General features: G+C 34.0%; 1 protein-coding gene across 1 annotated transcript in view; it reads right to left on the bottom strand.

Annotated features, from left to right (window-relative positions):
* The window catches only part of LOC143054917 (uncharacterized), a 91,873-nt gene that overhangs the window by 31,828 nt on the left and 39,941 nt on the right, over nucleotides 1–20,104 (bottom strand). The window contains exons 3-6 of the mRNA XM_076228015.1: nucleotides 15,539–15,610; nucleotides 13,684–13,735; nucleotides 4,734–4,994; nucleotides 1,096–1,533 (exon numbers count right to left, since the gene is read on the bottom strand). Of these exons, the coding sequence (XP_076084130.1) occupies nucleotides 1,096–1,533; nucleotides 4,734–4,994; nucleotides 13,684–13,735; nucleotides 15,539–15,610 (823 nt within the window). The remainder of the gene's footprint in view (nucleotides 1–1,095; nucleotides 1,534–4,733; nucleotides 4,995–13,683; nucleotides 13,736–15,538; nucleotides 15,611–20,104) is intronic.

A 20,104-nucleotide genomic window follows, 5' to 3' on the forward strand; every position in this document is an offset into this window, starting at 1 on the left:
CTTCAACGTCCAAGGTTATCTGATATCTTGGTTATGATGGCTTAATATTGAATATACCTTTAAGAACTCGCTTCATAAATGGCCATTGACCAACAATTTTCTCTTGATTCAAACACATAAATGAAGATACCATACTTCTGGCAATGTTAATAGCACTGTTTCCTAAACCTTTTTTGATATAACGAAGTTAAAAATTCTAGAACATTTAAATGATTGGCCGTTAATGAGTTAATTTTCCTTCCACTGCAAAATAACAACAATCTCTTGCAATATGTCCTAGTTTGCGATTTACATCCCCAATTTCCCCTTTCACACTGGATTTTTTTCAAATACTCGCCGGGTATTTAAATAATCCAAGATTTCAAGCCCTGAAAATGCAAAACTTAATCACCTCTATACAGGCTATACAGCATACCAGTGACCTATGATGTACTGATGGCATGGCACCCTAGACCCCAACCCAAGATTTCATAGGAAAGTGGGTTAACAAAGGGTAGTTTAGTGTTGGTAAAAAGTCCTATCTTTACACGTACTAATTCTGCGGTTCATTCAAAAAATGTAAACTATCATGTCACTCTTCTTGTTATCTATATTGTTGAATCCATCGGCGTCACACATAATCATTGTTTATCACTGTCGTGAGTTTTGTTGGATAGTAATTGAAAATAAATTTGGGTTATCTCCTAATGCTAGTATGAATGATTGAAACCCTTAACGCTTACTAAATATTTGTCGCTTAAATATTGCTATCAATGTTAACAAAGTTAATTTAAAATTACAGAACAATCAGTATTTTAAATTGAATATCACATATAAATGATCGAATTAAGGGTGATAGTGCAAACTATTAAATGAATGATAAAGACACATATGCATTATACTCCTTTTAAATATATGAACTAATAACCATTTTAAAACTTCAATCAAGCTTTCCATATCAACCAATTTTGTAGAAGCTAAATTAAAATTAACAAAATTTAAAATTACAACAGTCTGCTTGAGGACAAGAGTTTTGGTAAAAGTATCTTTAAAGCTAAAAAAAAAAAAATGAAATCTAATTGTAAAACTTACTCATTAATCAATATGAAATATTACCTTGTGCACTAGAATCATCTGCTTCATTGAGTTTTGTTACAACAAGATACATTGCATCTTGGGACAGAAAGGTTTGATGTGTGTGATAAAATTCTTCATCCCCTGCAAAATCCCATAGCAAAAATGTGGCATATTCCTCTTTGTCATGTCTATCAACTTTAGACTTAGCGGTTAGCATGGTTTCAAAATCCCTTGCTGCTTGTTCAGAGGATTGGCTTGACTGTTGAGGTGTTACTAGAGGTTCTTCTAGAGGTCTTATTATTTTCGGTTGCATGGATACTGTCTCTGATTTCATTGATTCATCATAAGATATTGCTGGTCTTTTGTCCTTAATGGCCATGTGTGATTCTACTGGTTTTTCTTTAGTTCCTTTGTCCTGAAGTTGTTCCTCAAATTCTTTCAATAGTCTTCCAAGAGCTTCAGTTACTTCATTTTTTTCTATCATTAAAAAATAAACATATCAGTTTATTTCTGATGCAGTAGAAACTAGATATCATTGAGATTGGAGCCATCTCTGTGGGCTCCGTTGTGAATAATGTGCATTAAAAAATTGTATCTTTACCATAGGACATGGGTTTGTCAACTGAAATCAAAGTTTTTGACCTTGACCTTTGACGAAGTTGTAAATAAATTATGACACACCCTTAGGTGTTGGCTTATGTACATGTCAAGTATAAACTTTGAAATGATAACGGTTCTCAAGATATATAGCGGACACAATCTTTACCATAGGACATGGAGTTGTCAACTGAAACCTAAGTTTTTGACCTTTAACTTTGCCCTAGGCAGTCGTTCATAAATTATGACACACCCTCTGGTGTTGGTTCATATACATGTCAAGTATAAACTTTGAAATCATAATGGTTCTCAAGATATAGAGCGGACACGATCTTCACCAAAGGACACAGGGTTGTCAACTGAAACCAAAGTTTTTTTACCTTGACCTTTGACCTAGGAAGTTGTACATACATCATGACACGCCCTCTGGTGGTGGTTAATAAACATGTAAAGTATAAAGTATGAAATCATAATGGTTCTCTAGATATGGAGCGGACACAAAGTTAAAGTGTTACGGACGGACGGACTGATCACTATAGGGCGACCCGCCTTTGACCTAGGAAATTGTACATACATCATGACACGTCCTCTGGTGGTGGTTAATAAACATGTAAAGTATAAAGTATGAAATCATAATGGTTCTCTAGATTCGGACGGACGGACGAACGGACAGACTGATCACTATAGGGCGACCCGCCTGAAGGCGGGGCCCTAATAAGGAAACGTTTAGTACAAAGGAATAAAAAAAGCAGTAAACCGTTACACAGTGGACTTTGTCTACCCTAATATATTCAAACTTTAAAAATACATCTGAAAGGTGTACATAGTCAAAATAATAAAGGTGGTTTCTGTACTACCCTAATATATTCAAACTTTAAAAATACATGCTATAAGAAGAGAAGCTTCCGCAATTATAATTGACAAAAAAATCACAAAGTAGGTAAACATGCCTTTGCTATAAAAAAGAGGCAAAGGATACCCATAAGTTAAAAAAAATGACAATGCCATGGCAAAAAAAACAATAAATAATTAAATAACAAATAACAATATACAATATATCATAGAAAAACTAAAGACTAGTCAACTGAAACGCCACTGAAAACTGGAGGCGATCTTAGGTGTTCAAGAAGGATACACATAACTACTCTAAATATCAGCACAACAATGTTAAATCTTCAAATTTGCAGAAGCAATTTTTTGTTCTTCCCTCGCCGGGATTCGAACTCATACTATTGGGACATCGAGACAACACCGCCTGCACTGTGTCCACCACTAACACAACTCTATGTAGAGAAGTTATGAATATTATATGTGTTCTCAGCCATGTATCACCTTCATTGGTGATCCAATATATGGATCTGTCGTAGAGTTGTCACTTGTTCAGACGTACTTTATTTCTGTGACTGTATCATACAATCCTTTACGATAGATATTTTGCTAATCTGCAATCAATTCCATCATCATGTCATATATATCATATTCTGTGTTACAACTCTAGATTCTACTGACGAGGAAAGATAACACTAGGCCTCCGAAAGCTTAATTATTAAGTTCTGTCTAGGTGGCCTAGTAGTCTATAGCGATGGACAAAGTGCAGGTGGTGTATTCTCGATATCCCAATAGCATGAGTTTGAATCCCGGCGAGGGAAGAACAAAGATTTGCTTCAGTAAATTTGCTGATTTAAAAATTGTTGTGTTGATGTTTAGAGCAGTTATGAATATGTCACTTGTTTAGACGTGCTTATCTAAAAATTTGCATAACAGTACTAATACAAGATGGTCGGTTCTATGTATAGACTTATATCTATATAGCATGTACAGCAAATAGACCAAGAATGATTGAGGCCAAGTTTGATTTCAATTGACCAAGTACTTTTAGTGAAGAAGATGTTTGTAAATGTTTACAGATGATGCTGGATGCGATCAATGAGATTGAATCACTTGGTCACATGGGTCAGGCGAGCTAAAAATAAATAGGGGGGTCTAGTTTAAAACTCTAAATTTTCCAAAATTAGCCATTAACAAGAAATCACTCTATTACTTTTGTAAGAAATTAAAAGGGGGTAATGTTTTGCCCAAGTAGTCAAGATGAGCTAACAAGAGTGCATACACTAAAATATCTAGCCTGCTGAATTGAAAGGATTGTATTTGAAGTTAAATGTCTGAAAGAATAATGTCTTAATATATACATGTATTAAATAAACTTAGCACAATAATAAATGATCCATTAAATAAGGTCAAGATTGTTTAAACCCAATTATATTGAGATGTACACATCACAGTTGTTCTATAAATCCAATATAGTTAGCCTATCAGTTAAAGTATCTAATAACAGACCTTATCACGATACAATTCAATATTGACCTAAGAATTATGAAAAGCTCAGATGAACCCTGCCCCAAATCTGGGTCAATTTCCCTAATGCGTCTAGAACTTTAAATAGAGCCAAAAAAAATGTATGCAATGATATCTTACATGATGCTATTTTAGTAGTTGACTGAGCTTAAACATTTTAGTCTTGTTTTCAGAGACAGGGCAGTAAACACTGAACCTGACATTAGCGTTTGCAGGGTTTGCTCTTCTCCATATTTTAAGTCACTGTTTGTCTGATCATAACTTGCAATTAATGAAAGGTGAGGAATACCAAAGGGATATTCAAACTCATAAGTCGAAAATAAACTGACAACAGTACACAACACACAACATCGAAAACTAAAGGTTGAGCAACACGAACTATACCAATAACTTGGGGTGGTCTCAGGTGCTTCGAAACGGCAAGCAGATCCTGCTCCACATGTGGCATCCACCATGTTGCTTATATTAATACAAACCCGGTGATAAATGTAACTCAGGTGGTAACATTAAGGAACAGGGACGGGATTGTAGTTACGAAAATAGGAACAAATGCATTGTCAACTAAGAAACAGATCTTCCATAATTGTTAACCAACTCCTCATCATGCTCATGGCAGTCTTAAAATTTACAAAAGGACGATTTGAACTTCACCACTTGGAACTCTTGCAATAAGTCGGAAAATTAAAAACTGTAAATATTTTCTTTTTTAAGAGTTAACATCATACCATCTAACTTATTCCATATGCCATCATCAGACATTGCTTTGCATTTTATTTTGTGAATTTTGATTCCATTTGTACTGGTTACATCTGTAATGTCTTCACCAAACAATCTTCTAATCAATGATGTCTTTCCAGCACCTTGTTTTCCAACAACTACTAAACGTATGTCTCTCTTTTTCTCAGATCCTGACTCGAGTAATTTGAGGTACAAATCAATAGATCTTTTGTCAGCCATTAATTTTATTTCAGTTGGAACTACATCATCTACAAAGATATGGTATAGAGTCATATGCTGTTATTTACAAGTATTATTTGGAGTTTAGTATGACGTTCATTGTCACTGAACCAGTATAGATATTTGTTTAGGGCCCAGCTGAAAGACCTTTGGGTGCGGGAGTTTCTTGCTGCATTATAGATCTATATGCTGTTATTTACAAGTGAACATAATTTAAAAAATTGATTGAAACACACTAAAGTTGTGTATATTCGGTCCACATGCATGTTGATATCCATGTTTGAGACAAAAAAAAACTACAATAAGGTCTTTGGGTCGGAACTAAACACATTTATTCTAAAAACAGTTGTTGGCATGACACGGGTTATGTTCTTCTCATATATGTTATGATGGTATGATACTAAACCCCTAACGGGAAGGATTGTGCCTGATGTACATATGATGAAATCATAATCTTTCAGTCAGTTTAATTGAAGTCTGGAGCTGGCATGTCAGTTAACTGCTAGTAGTCTGTTGTTATTTATGTATTATTGTCATTTTGTTTATTTTCTTTGGTTACATCTTCTGACATCAGACTCGGACTTCTCTTGAACTGAATTTTAATGTGCGTATTGTTATGCGTTTACTTTTCTACATTGGTTAGAGGTATAGGGGGAGGGTTGAGATCTCACAAACATGTTTAATCCCGCCGCATTTTTGCGCCTGTCCCAAGTCAGGAGCCTCTGGCCTTTGTTAGTCTTGTATTATTTTAATTTTAGTTTCTTGTGTACAATTTGGAAATTAGTATGGCGTTCATTATCACTGAACTAGTATATATATTTGTTTAGGGGCCAGCTGAAGGACGCCTCCGGGTGCGGGAATTTCTCGCTACATTGAAGACCTGTTGGTGACCTTCTGCTGTTGTTTTTTATTTGGTCGGGTTGTTGTCTCTTTGACACATTCCCCATTTCCATTCTCAATTTTACAATGTCAAAAAATGTCTTTCTTTTGGAATTTAGTTCAATTGGGGTTTCATATGGGGTGACAGATCTTTAGACTTTAAATAGGTTTTTTTTACTTTGAGATACAAAATGTCTGTATTATTTTTTATATTTCTGTAAAATTTATTTAATGCAAGTTTATTGGTGAAATTAGTAGAAAAACTAACAGACAATTTGCATAATTTTAATTATATTTTCTAACAAGACACATGCTCAAGACATCAATTTCTGACTCCAATGGGAAGTAAGAAACAGAAACAGAAAATTTCTAAATTGCCGCCAATTTCATTTTCCCGCAGTATAAGGCAACTTCAGAATGGCGGGTGTCTCCGTCCATCTTGGATTTTGAAGTAGCAAATAACAATTGGTCTAGATCTTTAATGAAATGTTCAAACTTTTAGAGTAGTATTTAATTCATGTGTAAGACTTTTCATGTTGATATAGAAAATTATTAATGTTTGATTCATTTTTATTCAACTCTACCACATAAGAGACTTAACTCAGATAGTAGGGGAAATACCTTGTTTAAGTAATTTTTATAATAGAAAGTGTTGTGAATTTACATATTTTAATATGAAGCAAGAAAACAAGTCTGGCGACCCCATTTTTTTCTGATCTAAAAGCATAAGAGCTATTTTCTCACATTTTATCTTAAAATTACATGGTGTTGTTTTCTTTTTATCACACAAAATTGGATCTTCCATGCATAATCTATACAAAATCTGACAATTTTGCACAACCTGTAGCTTGAAAAAAAGTCCGGTGACCCATACTGTTTATAATATTTTGGAAAAAAAAGCATGATTAAAAACTACATTTTGACAAATTATTAAAAAATTCTATGAATTTTAATGAAGACCCCTTTATATCAGTCCCATTGTTGTCTTTAGAAAGTAGCAACAACAGTCGTTTGTAAGGGCTTGCTTTCCGACTGAGCATACCTCCACTCTTAACTCAAAGTATTGGAAAACAAGAAGTAGGTGTCTGACGATCAGAAAAGTGCAAACACATTAGAACTCAGAAATAACAAGCCGCTGACCAAAGAAAAGTCATTCTGTTTTGCAGTATTTGAGAGAAATGTGTGACAAAAATATTTGAGTTCATTAAGTTCATTCAAAATATTGAAAAATCAAGTATCTGCAAGCAGGTAGTAAATATCTGCCATGTAAGCCTTACAATCATTCCATAAAAATATATAGTTAACCTTTTACTAAAAGTATCTGTGAAATAGATCTAACCAAGAAAACTAAACTTGAACCAATGAACAATGAAAATTGAGGTCAATATAAAATAAAGGAGATGTGGTAGGATTGCCAATGAGACAACTATCTGGTATGAGAACACAATTATTTCGTAGTGCATTTCTTTTAGAACATAAATGAAAATAAAAAAAATCCCACCTGCGCTTTCTCAAAGAAACTTTTACAGTGTGTTGTACTACTTTTGGGACAAATTATATCAAAATTATAGAAAACTTCATCGGCTCTACCTCAAAATATGGACAAGTTTATGTTTAGGGCATCTTGAAATCTTTTGACAGCTTCCGAAGTGCTAATTTTTAACCTTTTTCAGCTGGACCAAATCACTACTTTCCTTTAAAATTCTGGACCCAATTTTTTTTACAATGTAATTTCACCCCCTTCCCTTACTTCCAATTTGAGGCATTAAACATGGAGAAATAAATTTGGAAGGGGTATAAAAATTAATGGCAAGTAACCCACTGTCAACACTAGGGACTATATTCGTGAACAACGAAAATCAAGGGACGACAATTGTGGTCTCGGACCATCTACCAGAGTTCAAATAAGTGAAGAAAAGAAACGATTGGTCACTGTAAGGCAGTCAATGATGAGAAAAGCCCCCACATATATAATTGGGCACAAAACACCCTGACATGAAAAGTTTACATGAACTCTGCCAGACAGACATGCTCACCATACCTTATTTTAAATACATTGTATCAAATATAGATGACTTAATGCTTATAGTACCCGGAAACAGACCTTAGAATGAAACTAGAGGCTCTCAAGAGCCTGTATCGCTCACCTGATTCTACTTGGGTTTTTGGATCATATAAAAAAATATAAAATTTGGCTAAAAGTGACAACACAACCTCATTTATAAGGAAAGGAACATGTTTAATTTCATTCAAAAGTCCCCCACTGGCGGCCATCTTGGATGACGGATCGGCTACAAAGTAACAACACTTGGTCAGCACCTCATAAGGAACATTCATGCCATGTTTGGTTTCATTCCATTCAGTGGTTCTCTAAAAGAAGTCATTTGTATGCATTTCCCATAGGGTCCTATGTTAAACTAAGTCCCCTGCTGGCGGCCATCTTGGATGATGGATCGGCTACAAAGTAACAACACTTGGTCAGCACTTCATAAGGAACATTCATGCAATGTTTGGTTTTATTCCATTCAGTGGTTCTCTAAAAGAAGTCATTTGTATGCATTTCCCATAGGGTCCTATGTTAAACTAAGTCCCCCGCTGGCGGCAATTTTGGATAATGGATCGGCTACAAAGTAACAATACTTGGTCAGCACCACATTAGGAACATTCATGCCATGTTTGATTTCATTCCATTCAGTGGTTCTCTAAAAGAAGTCATTTGTATGCATTTCCCATAGGGTTCTATGTTAAACTAAGTCCCACGCTGGCGGCCATCTTGGATGATGGATCAGCTACAAAGTAACAACAATTGGTCAGCACCACATAAGGAACATTCATGCCATGTTTGGTTTCATTCCATTCAGTGGTTCACTAGAAGAAGTGATTTGTATGCATTTCCAATAGGGTCCTATGTTAAACTAAGTCCCCCGCTGGCAGCCTTCTTGGATAATGGATCAGCTACAAAGTAACAACACTTGGTCAACACTCCATAAGGAACATTCATGCTATGTTTGGTTTCATTCCATTTAGTGGTTCTCTAGAAGAAGTCATTTGTATGCATTTCCCATAGGGTCCTACGTTAAACTAAGTCCCCCGCTGGTGTCAATCTTGGATGATGGATCGGCTACAAAGTAACAACACTTGGTCAGCACCCCATAAGGAACATTCATGCTATGTTTGGTTTTATTCCATTCAGTGGTTCTCTAAAAGAAGTCATTTGTATGCATTTCCCATAGGGTCCTATGTTAAAATAAGTCCACGACTGGCGGCCATCTTGGATGATGGATCAGCAACAAAGTAACAAAACTTGGTCAGCACCTCATAAGGAACATTCATGCCATGTTTGGTTTCATTCCATTCAGTGGTTCTCTAAAAGAAGTCATTTGTATGCATTTCCCATAGGGTCTTATGTTAAACTAAGTCCCCCGCTGGCGGCCATCTTGGATGATGGATCGGCTACAAAGTAACAACACTTGGTCAGCACCCCATAAGGAACATTCATGCTATGTTTGGTTTTATTCCATTCAGTGGTTCTCTAAAAGAAGTCATTTGTATGCATTTCCCATAAGGTCCTATGTTAAACTAAGTCCCCTGCTGGCGGCCATCTTTGATGATGGATGGGCTACAAAGTAACAACACTTGGTCAGCACCACATAAGGAACATTCATGCCATGTTTGGTTTCATTCCATTCAGTGGTTCACTAGAAGAAGTCATTTGTATGCATTTCCAATAGGGTCCTATGTTAAACTAAGTCCCCGCTGGTGGCCATTTTGGATAATGGATCGGCTACAAAGTAAAAACACTAGGTCAGCACTCCATAAGGAACATTCATGCTATGTTTGGTTTCATTCCATTTAGTGGTTCTCTAGAAGAAGTCATTTGAATGCATTTCCAATAGGGTCCTATGTTAAACTAAGTACCCCGCTGGCGGCCATCTTGGATGATGGATCGGCTACAAAGTAACAACACTTGGTCAGCACCCAATAAGGATAATTCATGCTATGTTTGGTTTTATTCCATTCAGTGGTTCTCTAATAGAAGTCATTTGTATGCATTTCCCATTGGGTCCTATGTTAAACTAAGTCCCCGGCTGGCGGCCATCTTGGATGATGGATCGGCAACAAAGTAATAACACTTGGTCAGCACCTCATAAGGAACATTCATGCCATGTTTGGTTTCATTCCATTAAATGGTTCTCTAAAAGAAGTCATTTGTATGCATTTCCCATAGCGTCCTATGTTAAACTAAGTCCCCCGCTGGCGGCCATCTTGGATGATGGATCGGCTACAAAGTAACAACACTTGGTAAGCACCTCATAAGGAACATTCATGCCATGTTTGGTTCCATTCCATTCAGTGGTTCTCTAGAAGAAGTTCAAAATGTAAATTGTTAACGACGACGACGACGGACGACGACGACGACGGACGACGGACGCCAAGTGGTGAGAAAAGCTCACTTGGCCCTTTGGGCCAGGTGAGCTAAAACACATCAATAAAAGAACCATAAATATGAGGTCAAGGTCAGATAAATCCTGCCAGACAGACTTGTACCTCTAACAATCATCCAATATAAAAAATTCGTAAGGGTTCCACGGAACCCGGTGTCTCGCCTACTTTTTCTGTTAATCGCAGACTCAACAAAAATGAGGAAAAACATCAATAAAAATTTCCCTCACGATACTGTCTTTTGATTGAAAGAAGCTTCCAAGTTTGATAAAAAAAAATCCAGGATTATTTATGAATCTAATAAATGTTTTATAAACTTTAACTGCAGACTGTATGTAATGTTAACTGGAAGAAAAACTAAGTCCATTTATAAGTAAAATACGGAAAAAGTGATTTTTTTTTTTACAAAATTTACTTCTGAATAATATCTTATGATCAGAAATAAGCTTTTGTCTAAGTTTGGTAGAAATCCAGGATAGTTTAAGAACATTATAAAAATTTTAAAAACTTAAACCACAGAGTGAATGTTTTGTTTCTGGCAAAATAACTAAGTCCATTTATAAGTAAAATACGGAAAAGTGGAAATTTATTTTTACAAAATTTTCTTCTTGATACCATCTTATGATCATAAACAAGCTTCTGTCCAAGTTTGGTACAAATCCTTTATAGTTTATGAAAGTTATTAAAATTTTAAAAACTTTAACCACAGAGTGAATGTAATGTTTCCTCGCAAAAAACTAAGTCCATTTATAAGTAAAATACGGAAAAGTGGAAATTTATTTTCACAACATTTTCTTCTTGTTACTATCTTATGATCATAAACAAGCTTCTGTCCTAGTTTGGTACATATCAAGGATAGTTTATGAAAGTTATTAAAATTTTAAAAACTTTAACCACAGAGTGAATGTAATGTTTCCTCGACGAAAAACTAAGTCCATTTATAAGTAAAATACGGAAAAAATGGAATTTTATTTTTACAAAATTTACTTCTGGATACTTTCTTATGATCATAAACAAGCTTCTGTCCAAGTTTGGTAGAAATTCAGTATAGTTTAAGAAAGTTATTAAAATTTCAAAAACTTTAACCACAGAGTGAATATTTGTGGACGCCGCCGCCGCCGACGCCGACGACGGAATGTAGGATCGCTTAGTCTCGCTTTTTCGACTAAAGTCGAGGCTCGACAAAAATATAGTTGATTTTTTGTTTACAGGATCAAATAAACAGACAAAACACAACTTGACATTGACCAATGAACCATGAAAATGAGGTCAAGGTCAGTTGAAAACTGCCTGACAAACATGTTCACCTTACAACTATTCTATAAATCATATATAGTTGACCTATTGCGTACCTGATTCGAGAAACAGACTTAACACAACAACTCAACATTGACCAATAAACAATGATAATGAGGTCAAGGTCAGATGAAAACTGCCAGACTGACATGTTCACCTTACAATCATTTTATACATCAAATACAGTTGACCTACTGTTTATAGCATCTAAGATACCGACTTGACATCGATCACTGAGCCATGCCATGATTGGAGTGTGATCCTTATATCTCACATTCTTAGACTTTAGTGAGAAAAAATTATTGATTTCTAACAGCGTTTATGTCAGCGTGTCATCTATCCAATGGCTACCTTTTGCTTGGTGAAATAATTCTAGCAAAGTAGAATATTGCTTGTCCTATAGCATTCTAAAGAAGACCATATATTTGGTGGTACTTACTATGTCGTGTATATCATATATTTGGTGGTAATGTACTTAGATGGTGACGTTCCCTTGTCACCATCTTATGGTGTTTATATATCTCAACTTGAACGATTCGCTCGTGTATGTAACAATGTTTTAGATTTTAACGAGAGAAATTTATGTATTACTGAAAAAATATTACACCAGGGTTTTCGATATCACAAACTAGTCAAAACATTTACTACATTTTATCATCGATATAAAGACATCATTCGTAAATATAGCTCAACATGCAGACTTCTAATACGTTCAGGTATTTCACATCCAATTTTTTATGGTAATATTCTTTATAAAGCACAAAGGTGTCAGTATTCACCTCAGAAACTTACAAAACCTTTGAATAGACTTATTAAGAAGGGATATAATTACGATACTGTTGTCAAGTCATTAAAGATTGCATATTTTGGCGTTAATATTGAGTCACTGATAAGGTCTTTGCATCGGAACTAAACACATTTATTCTAAAAGCAGTTGTTGGCATGACACGGGTTATGTTCTTCTCATATATGTTATGATGGTATGATACTAAACCCCTAACGGGACGGATTGTGCCTGATGTTCATATGATGATATCATAATCTTTCAGTCAGTTTTATTGAAGTCTGGAGCTGGCATGTCAGTTAACTGCTAGTAGTCTGTTGTTATTTATGTATTATTGTCATTTTGTTTATTTTCTTTAGTTACATTTTCTGACATCAGACTCGGATTTCTCTTGAACTGAATTTTAATGTGCGTATTGTTATGCGTTTACTTTACTATATTGGTTAGAGGTATAGGGGGAGGGTTGAGATCTCACAAACATGTTTAACCCCGCCGCATTTTTGCGCCTTTCCCAAGTCAGAAGCCTCTGGCCTTTGTTAGTCTTGTATAATTTTAATTTTAGTTTCTTGTGTACAATTTGGAAATTAGTATGGCGTTCATTATCACTGGACTAGTATATATTTGTTTAGGGGCCAGCTGAAGGACGCCTCCGGGTGTGGGAATTTCTCGCTACATTGAAGACCTGTTGGTGACCCTCTGCTGTTGTTTTTTATTTGGTCGGGTTGTTGTCTCTTTGACACTTTCCCCATTTCCATTCTCAATTCTATTACTATGTCGTGTATATCATATATTTGGTGGTACTAACTATGTCGTGTATATCATATATTTGGTGGTACTTACTATGTCGTGTATATCATATATTTGGTGGTACTTGCTATGTCGTGTATATCAAATATTTAGTGGTACTTACTATGTCGTGTATATCATATATTTGGTGGTACTTACTATGTCGTGTACATCATATATTTGGTGGTACTAACTATGTTGTGTATATCATACATTTGGTGGTACTTACTATGTCGTGTAAATCATATATTTGGTGGTACTTACTATGTCGTGTATATCATATATTTGGTGGTACTTACTATGTTGTGTATATCATATATTTGAAAGGTGCTAAAGGTAAAGCTCCATAGTTTATTATCTATTATAGTTATTAATCTTATTTCCAATATTTTGGAACATCAGAGATTTCTTACCATCAAGTCAGTTTGTGTGAAAATGTAGGTTTTAGCAACAACAACAAAAGCCATATACAACATTTTGGAAGCCCAGCGACTATATATATAATAATGATATAAAGTTTTAAAAAATACCTTTTATCTCTTGTTCAGCAGTAACACCTGAAGATTTCTCTGACATGACAGTCTGAAAAATGAGGAATATGCACAGTGAATATATCTTGACTCATGTCACTTGTAGAAATTCTAAATTTCTAAAATATCAACCCCTAAAAATAATATATATAACAATGTTTCACATTATTATTATATTATATATATTGAACAAATTTTAATATTTTCCAGGAAAATGTGTGGCCCCAAGAGTAATAGAGAGTCATAGCTTAAAGTGTACAGGTTGTTTTTGAATTTAGAACATCCTCTTGAAGACATAAACTTACTTCATGTTATTTGCAAATGCACCTTTGAATGGAAAATTATTCCAACTGTATAATATTGTAATATTCTGTGACCTCACACTTGTTATCATTTTTCTTGATTATCTCTACGTCCACTTTTGGATAACGTTCATTTGAAGTATGAAATGTGGGGGTAAATCAAGTATAGATCTGTTCCACTGTTGTCCTTTAAGGTAGTATTTGGGGTATAAATAAATTATTTAAGACTCGAAGAAGCCTGTTTATTGCTAACCCAGCATTTTTGCACAAAACAATATGCACTGCAACAAGAATATATGTGTTTAATGGAAACAGTGTGCCAAAACCAGTCTTGCTGATCATTTTGGCTCAACCAAGTTTTATAGTTTTTAAGATGAAAAGCAGAAATGAAAATTAAACAAGAGACTCAAACAAGAACGTATCACTCGTGAACTGCGGCAATTTTGCCAAAACTAAATTGGATTTATTGCTTCTTGGTGTTTAACCCTGAGACTGCTGCATTGATTTTATTGTGTCATTGTGCAATGCTGAATAAAATATGAATTATTTGTGCAATTGACTCAGTTTACTTTAAATTGCTATATCTTTGTAAATATTGACTATACAGCAATAAAAGTTACTTGTATGTGAACAAATATTGTTAGATTCTGTTTTTTTCATTTTTTGTGTTTGTTTGTGTCTGCAGTCATTTTTTACCTGTACAGGTGCAAATAAAGATATACAGTACAAAGGTAAAAATTTATGATTTAATATATTTCAACAATTCAATAAACATAAAACTTTGTAAAACAAGAACATTTGTAATTATTAGATATTTGTAAAAAAAATATTTGGCAAAAAACTTGTAAAAGTCACAGGTAATACTGCAGGTATTAAACAGGTGAGTCAAAAAAACTCATTAAGGACAAAAAACACGTTAAATTGTAATAAACAGTATGAACATAACACAATGAATGTTACTAAATTAATGTTCAAAATTGCTGATCAAGCAACTATAACAACTGTTTATCCAGAATCAGCAGAATTTTTACCAGCAGGCAAGAGGATTACTAAATAGTTCTGGCGTGTATGGTACACCTGAAAAAATTTTGGTACACACAATGCAACTTTGCGGTCGGGGAGTACTCACAGCCTTCTGAATGAGAGCATTTACTACAGATGTTCTGAAATGTAATGTTCTTTTCTGGTTTTATTTACTGGTGAATACTTTTTGATCAAAATAAAAGCATTGATAACACATAAGTTTAGCTTCAGATTGTTGTTTTTTTTTCAGGGCATCGGGTACCCCCAAACATTTTTTTCTCAATGTGCCACAGGAATAAGTATTTAATACTCCAAGTTCTGTAAATAGTTCTGGCGACACGTAATAATTGTCCATTTACAAGATTGTAAAAACATGCAGGACGGAAGCCCTCAAAATTGTCTTCACTATCGCCATCATTGAAGAATTCATTAATTTGTTCGTTGTCACTACAGTCGGTATCCGCCAATACAGCTTATTTTTCAACAAAAAATATTTTTGTAAGCATTTGCAATTCTACCACTATATGTACCTGTAAGTATTCCATCACTTCTTTATACTGCCGCCTTTGATCTGCTGCTACTAGATCATATGGAGTCTCACCCTGAAATACAGATAAATCTTTATATTGTTTTCATCTGATAACTACAAAGAAGATTTTTGTAACACAAATCTTACAATTAGTATAACAGTCGGGGCACTTAGCGAACTCCATAATATTATGGAATTGGCTAAATTTGACTGCTTTATGAAAATCCATAATATTATGAGATTAAATAATATTTCCAGTTATATTATGCGTATCCATAATTTTGAATATTATTGAATTTCATAATTATGCATGAAAAAATTAAATTTGATGTGTCCGAAAAACAATGTTTTGGGTACTGCTAACAAGTTCCGTAATTTATTAATCTTAAAATGCTATTTTTATGATCATCTATTGATTATATTCATCCGACAATCGTCGCCTTTCTCGCGTCATATTTAAAATGCTTTCGTCTTCAATGTCTTTTATCTAGGACAGTATTTTTTACAAGGGAGACAAATCGTGTCGTCTTATAAGCCATATTTTTCTTAAATGTATTATCGTTCCTTAAACAATGAATAAATCGTGTTTTAGAAAATAAATGTAGAAAATAAGTGTGTCAGTTGACCTCGTTTTCAATACATTAGTTTTATCAAGGGGAAATGTTACAAAAAAATAGTATACATCCTTCAGACGTCTTTATAAATTATAAATGACTATGTACACAATAGGTATAGAAACACATTACTTTCACGTGTTTATATGTCTTGATTTGACGAAATTTAATTAATGGTCAGATCCACAAAAACTCATTACATGCAATTGTTATTGTTTCAAATTCAGTTTATGTTGCAGACCGTTTTAATGTTGCTTATGTGTATTTGTGTATATTGGGTAAGGTGGGTACATTAATTCGAATACACATGCATACAACGTATTTTTTCTGTCACCATCAAATTTGAAATGTTTCTTTTCAAAATCCTTTAAAATTAAAATTGTGTCTGTAAAAGAAAAGTCTCTTGTGTTGTCTTACATGTAAATAAAAATTACATCTTAGAATAAAAATCGAGACATCAAGACAGAATTTAAAAAAAAATCATAATCTATAAACATAGGCAGGTAGAAATTAGATATTCATTTTGATGTATTACCAATACATATTTATTTCGACGTCGGTCAATATTTGATGATAGATACACCTGAGTATTTAAAACAGCACTATGACATGTATGATTGTTATTTTCCTACATAACACGTTGCATATCAAAATTCAGTTATTGTCCATTTGACTTCTATATATCTGCAGAAAAAAAATTCTTAAAAAATTAAGATAACATATTGGTTCTTGAGAACCACAAAATTAATTTATATACAAGTATAAAAACAGCAGAAGAAATAAATTGTAAATATTAAACTATTTCAAAGCGAAGCAAGGTCATGTAATACAATATTATTTAGTTCAGCAGTATGATTAATTGGTAAGAAACAGATGACATAATTTACGTTTGATATGAAAATTTATACACATTGGAGAATGAACTCATAATATTAATGCCTAGTTGAAATTATATCACAACATACTAATGGGAGTGCAACCTGTCAAAATAATCTTTTGGAAATAAATATATAAGTACTGTATGAAATGTGGATGATGACTTATGCATGACGACATTTATAATAGACTTTTATTTTTGTTTGTTAATATATAATATTAAAATCGAAAAAAAAAAAAAATCTATTTCTATTTATCCAAATTTATTCGTTGACTTCTTTGCACATTATACTAGTCAAAACACGAAGTTTGTTAGTCAAAATATAATATAGAATAATATAAATAAATATATTAAATATTTATAATATAGAGATTTGAACACTCCAAACAAATATCAATCACTTGATTCAAACAATAAAATATAATATAAAAGCTACGAGAAATGTTGTATAAAGGTTTAAAAATTGTTCTATTATCTCGGCTAATATTCTAAAACTATAACACCTGTATTCCTTAATTTCCGAATTAAGTAGTATGTTTTTATTGAGAGTAATGACTTATTGCTCCGGATTCACAATAATATGTCCGAGTAGGACGTCATGTCTAATTACATAAAATTGAGATCGAAATAGGGAATATATGTAAAAGAGACAACACTCCAGCCAGAGAGCAGACAACAGACTGACACTTTGTGAACTAGCAAGACTTGAATCCTGGTCAACATTTAAGACTAGTAAAAAGCCGGGTTGATATGGTATTATCGTGATTTGTCGTAAGGAAGCTGTTTTTCTCCAATTTAAGTTTAGACGAGTAAATTCATATAAGATATATGACGTCCCATTGAATTGCTTTAAACTAATACAATAATATATTACATATATGAATGTTACTTCCTATTAAGTTTACAAAAATGTCGCGCTTACAAAATACTAAAACAATATAACCACTCTCTGTGAAAGATGGGCGACAGATTCCAGAGGGACAGTCAAACTTATAGATCGAAAATAAACTGACAAGGCTATGGCTAAAAAAGAAAAGACAAACATTCAAATAATAGAACCCAATACACAACACAGAAAGGTAAAAATTGAGCAACACGAACCCCAACGAAAACTGTGGATGATATCAGGTGCTCCGGAAGGGTATGCTGATCCTGATCCACATGTGGCACCCGTCGTGTTGCTCATGTTATTACAAACCCGGTAAATACTTTAATTCGATATGTCATATACGTGAAAAGGAAAGGGGATTTTAGTTATGAAATAAGGAACATATCCGATATCATCTGTAAAACGGTTAATCCATAACTATCATTTATCATCTACAAAATACCACATTTAATAAACATACTCTATCGACACCATTCAAACTCTCGTCATCTTTGAAAAACTAAAGCTAATGATTGAAGAGTTTTGAAGAAGGCTTATTTTCTTTGGTAAAGTGCTAGTTACATTACACCATAACGAATATTATGGTACACCATAATTTAAGATACATTATAAAAATCAATAATATTATAAGATAGCATAATGTGTGGATTAATATTATGAAATCAAATAATTTTGGAAATGCTTATAATGCATCAAGATATTAAAAAATCGATCATATTGTGATAACGATTTTTTTGGAATATGTTTTTGTTTCGGTAGACATGTCCAACATTTGGTGCTTTCATAAGATAAACACTGGCAATGTTTTGAATTTGACATAGGTAACAATTTAACCGCTATTTCATTTACTTTAAAAAAAAATCATAACTAAAAACAGGCAAAGGATACCCAGAGGACATAAAAACCCACAAGTCGAAAATAAACTGACTAAGCCATGGCTAAAAAAGAAAACAAAAAAACACTCTGAAAACAGTAAACATTACAGAAGAATAAAAAAACGTAGACAATTTCATCTAACCTTTACAACATACCCAATTTAATAACCATACTCTATCGATGTACTCTTCGATTCTATTATATAAGTGCATTAATTTTAAAGCAATGTACTGATTCGTTCATTCAAATAAAGCAGTCAATATACAAGTTTCGACACCATTCAAACTCTGGTTCATGGACATTTTTATAAAACTTAAGCTTATGATCGAAGAGATTTGCAGAAGGCTTATTCTCTTTGGTAAAGTGCTACCCAAAGTATTTTTTCGTGAAAGCAGCATACCATCCGTATATACATTGGACATCCGTTCTGTCCGGACATCTTTTTTTTTCATCCGTTAGGCGTCCGTTCGTGCTATCCGGTAAGGTGTGACCGAAGCACGAACGGACGTCTAACGAATGAAAATAAAAGTTGTCCGTTGACAGAATTGTTATCCGTTGGGAGTCCGTTGATGTACTGACCGAATACAGCGGACGTGTAACAGATGCCTTACGGACACATACCGGATATGCAAAGTACGAGAAACGGAAACGTACCGGACAGAACGGATGTCGAACGTACATCCAACGGAAGAGTACCGCATAAAACGCACACCTAACGGAAGCGTACCGGATAAAACGGATGGACAATATATACGGAAAAATAAAAGGCAACAATAATAATACATGTACATCGCATAAATATTCAAAATGTTTAGGTGTAACTGTTTTTGGTTTATTCTTCAAAATACCGCATAAGGTCAGCGTCTGAAATAAGAGCTGCTTGATTGTGAAGAATCGCCCTTACTTTAAGGTTGATTATGAATAATAAGAATTCATGAACCTTAAGAAATCTGACATACCAATAATTGGCATTTCTGACGAAAATTTCAATTGGCATATATCCGTTTCAGATCCGTTGATCATCCGTTTTATCCGTTATACGTCCGGTAGAAGTCCGATCTCATTCGTTCAACATCCGTTTTATCCGTTATACGCCCAGTAAACACACGACGTACTCCCGACGTCGGTTAATGGTCGTCTGAACGTCATGTCGTGAGTTTACGTCGTACCAACGTTGTGGGAACGTAAAAATCCAACGTTGGATGCAGACGTACAGACGACGTTATGAAATTACGTCGGATTCACGTAAATTTAGTACCTTGTCAGGACGTAACATTTTATTACGTTGTGACAACGTGCTTATAACTGTCA

Source organism: Mytilus galloprovincialis, chromosome 12 (assembly GCF_965363235.1).
Source record: "Mytilus galloprovincialis chromosome 12, xbMytGall1.hap1.1, whole genome shotgun sequence".
Lineage (NCBI taxonomy): Eukaryota > Metazoa > Mollusca > Bivalvia > Mytilida > Mytilidae > Mytilus > Mytilus galloprovincialis.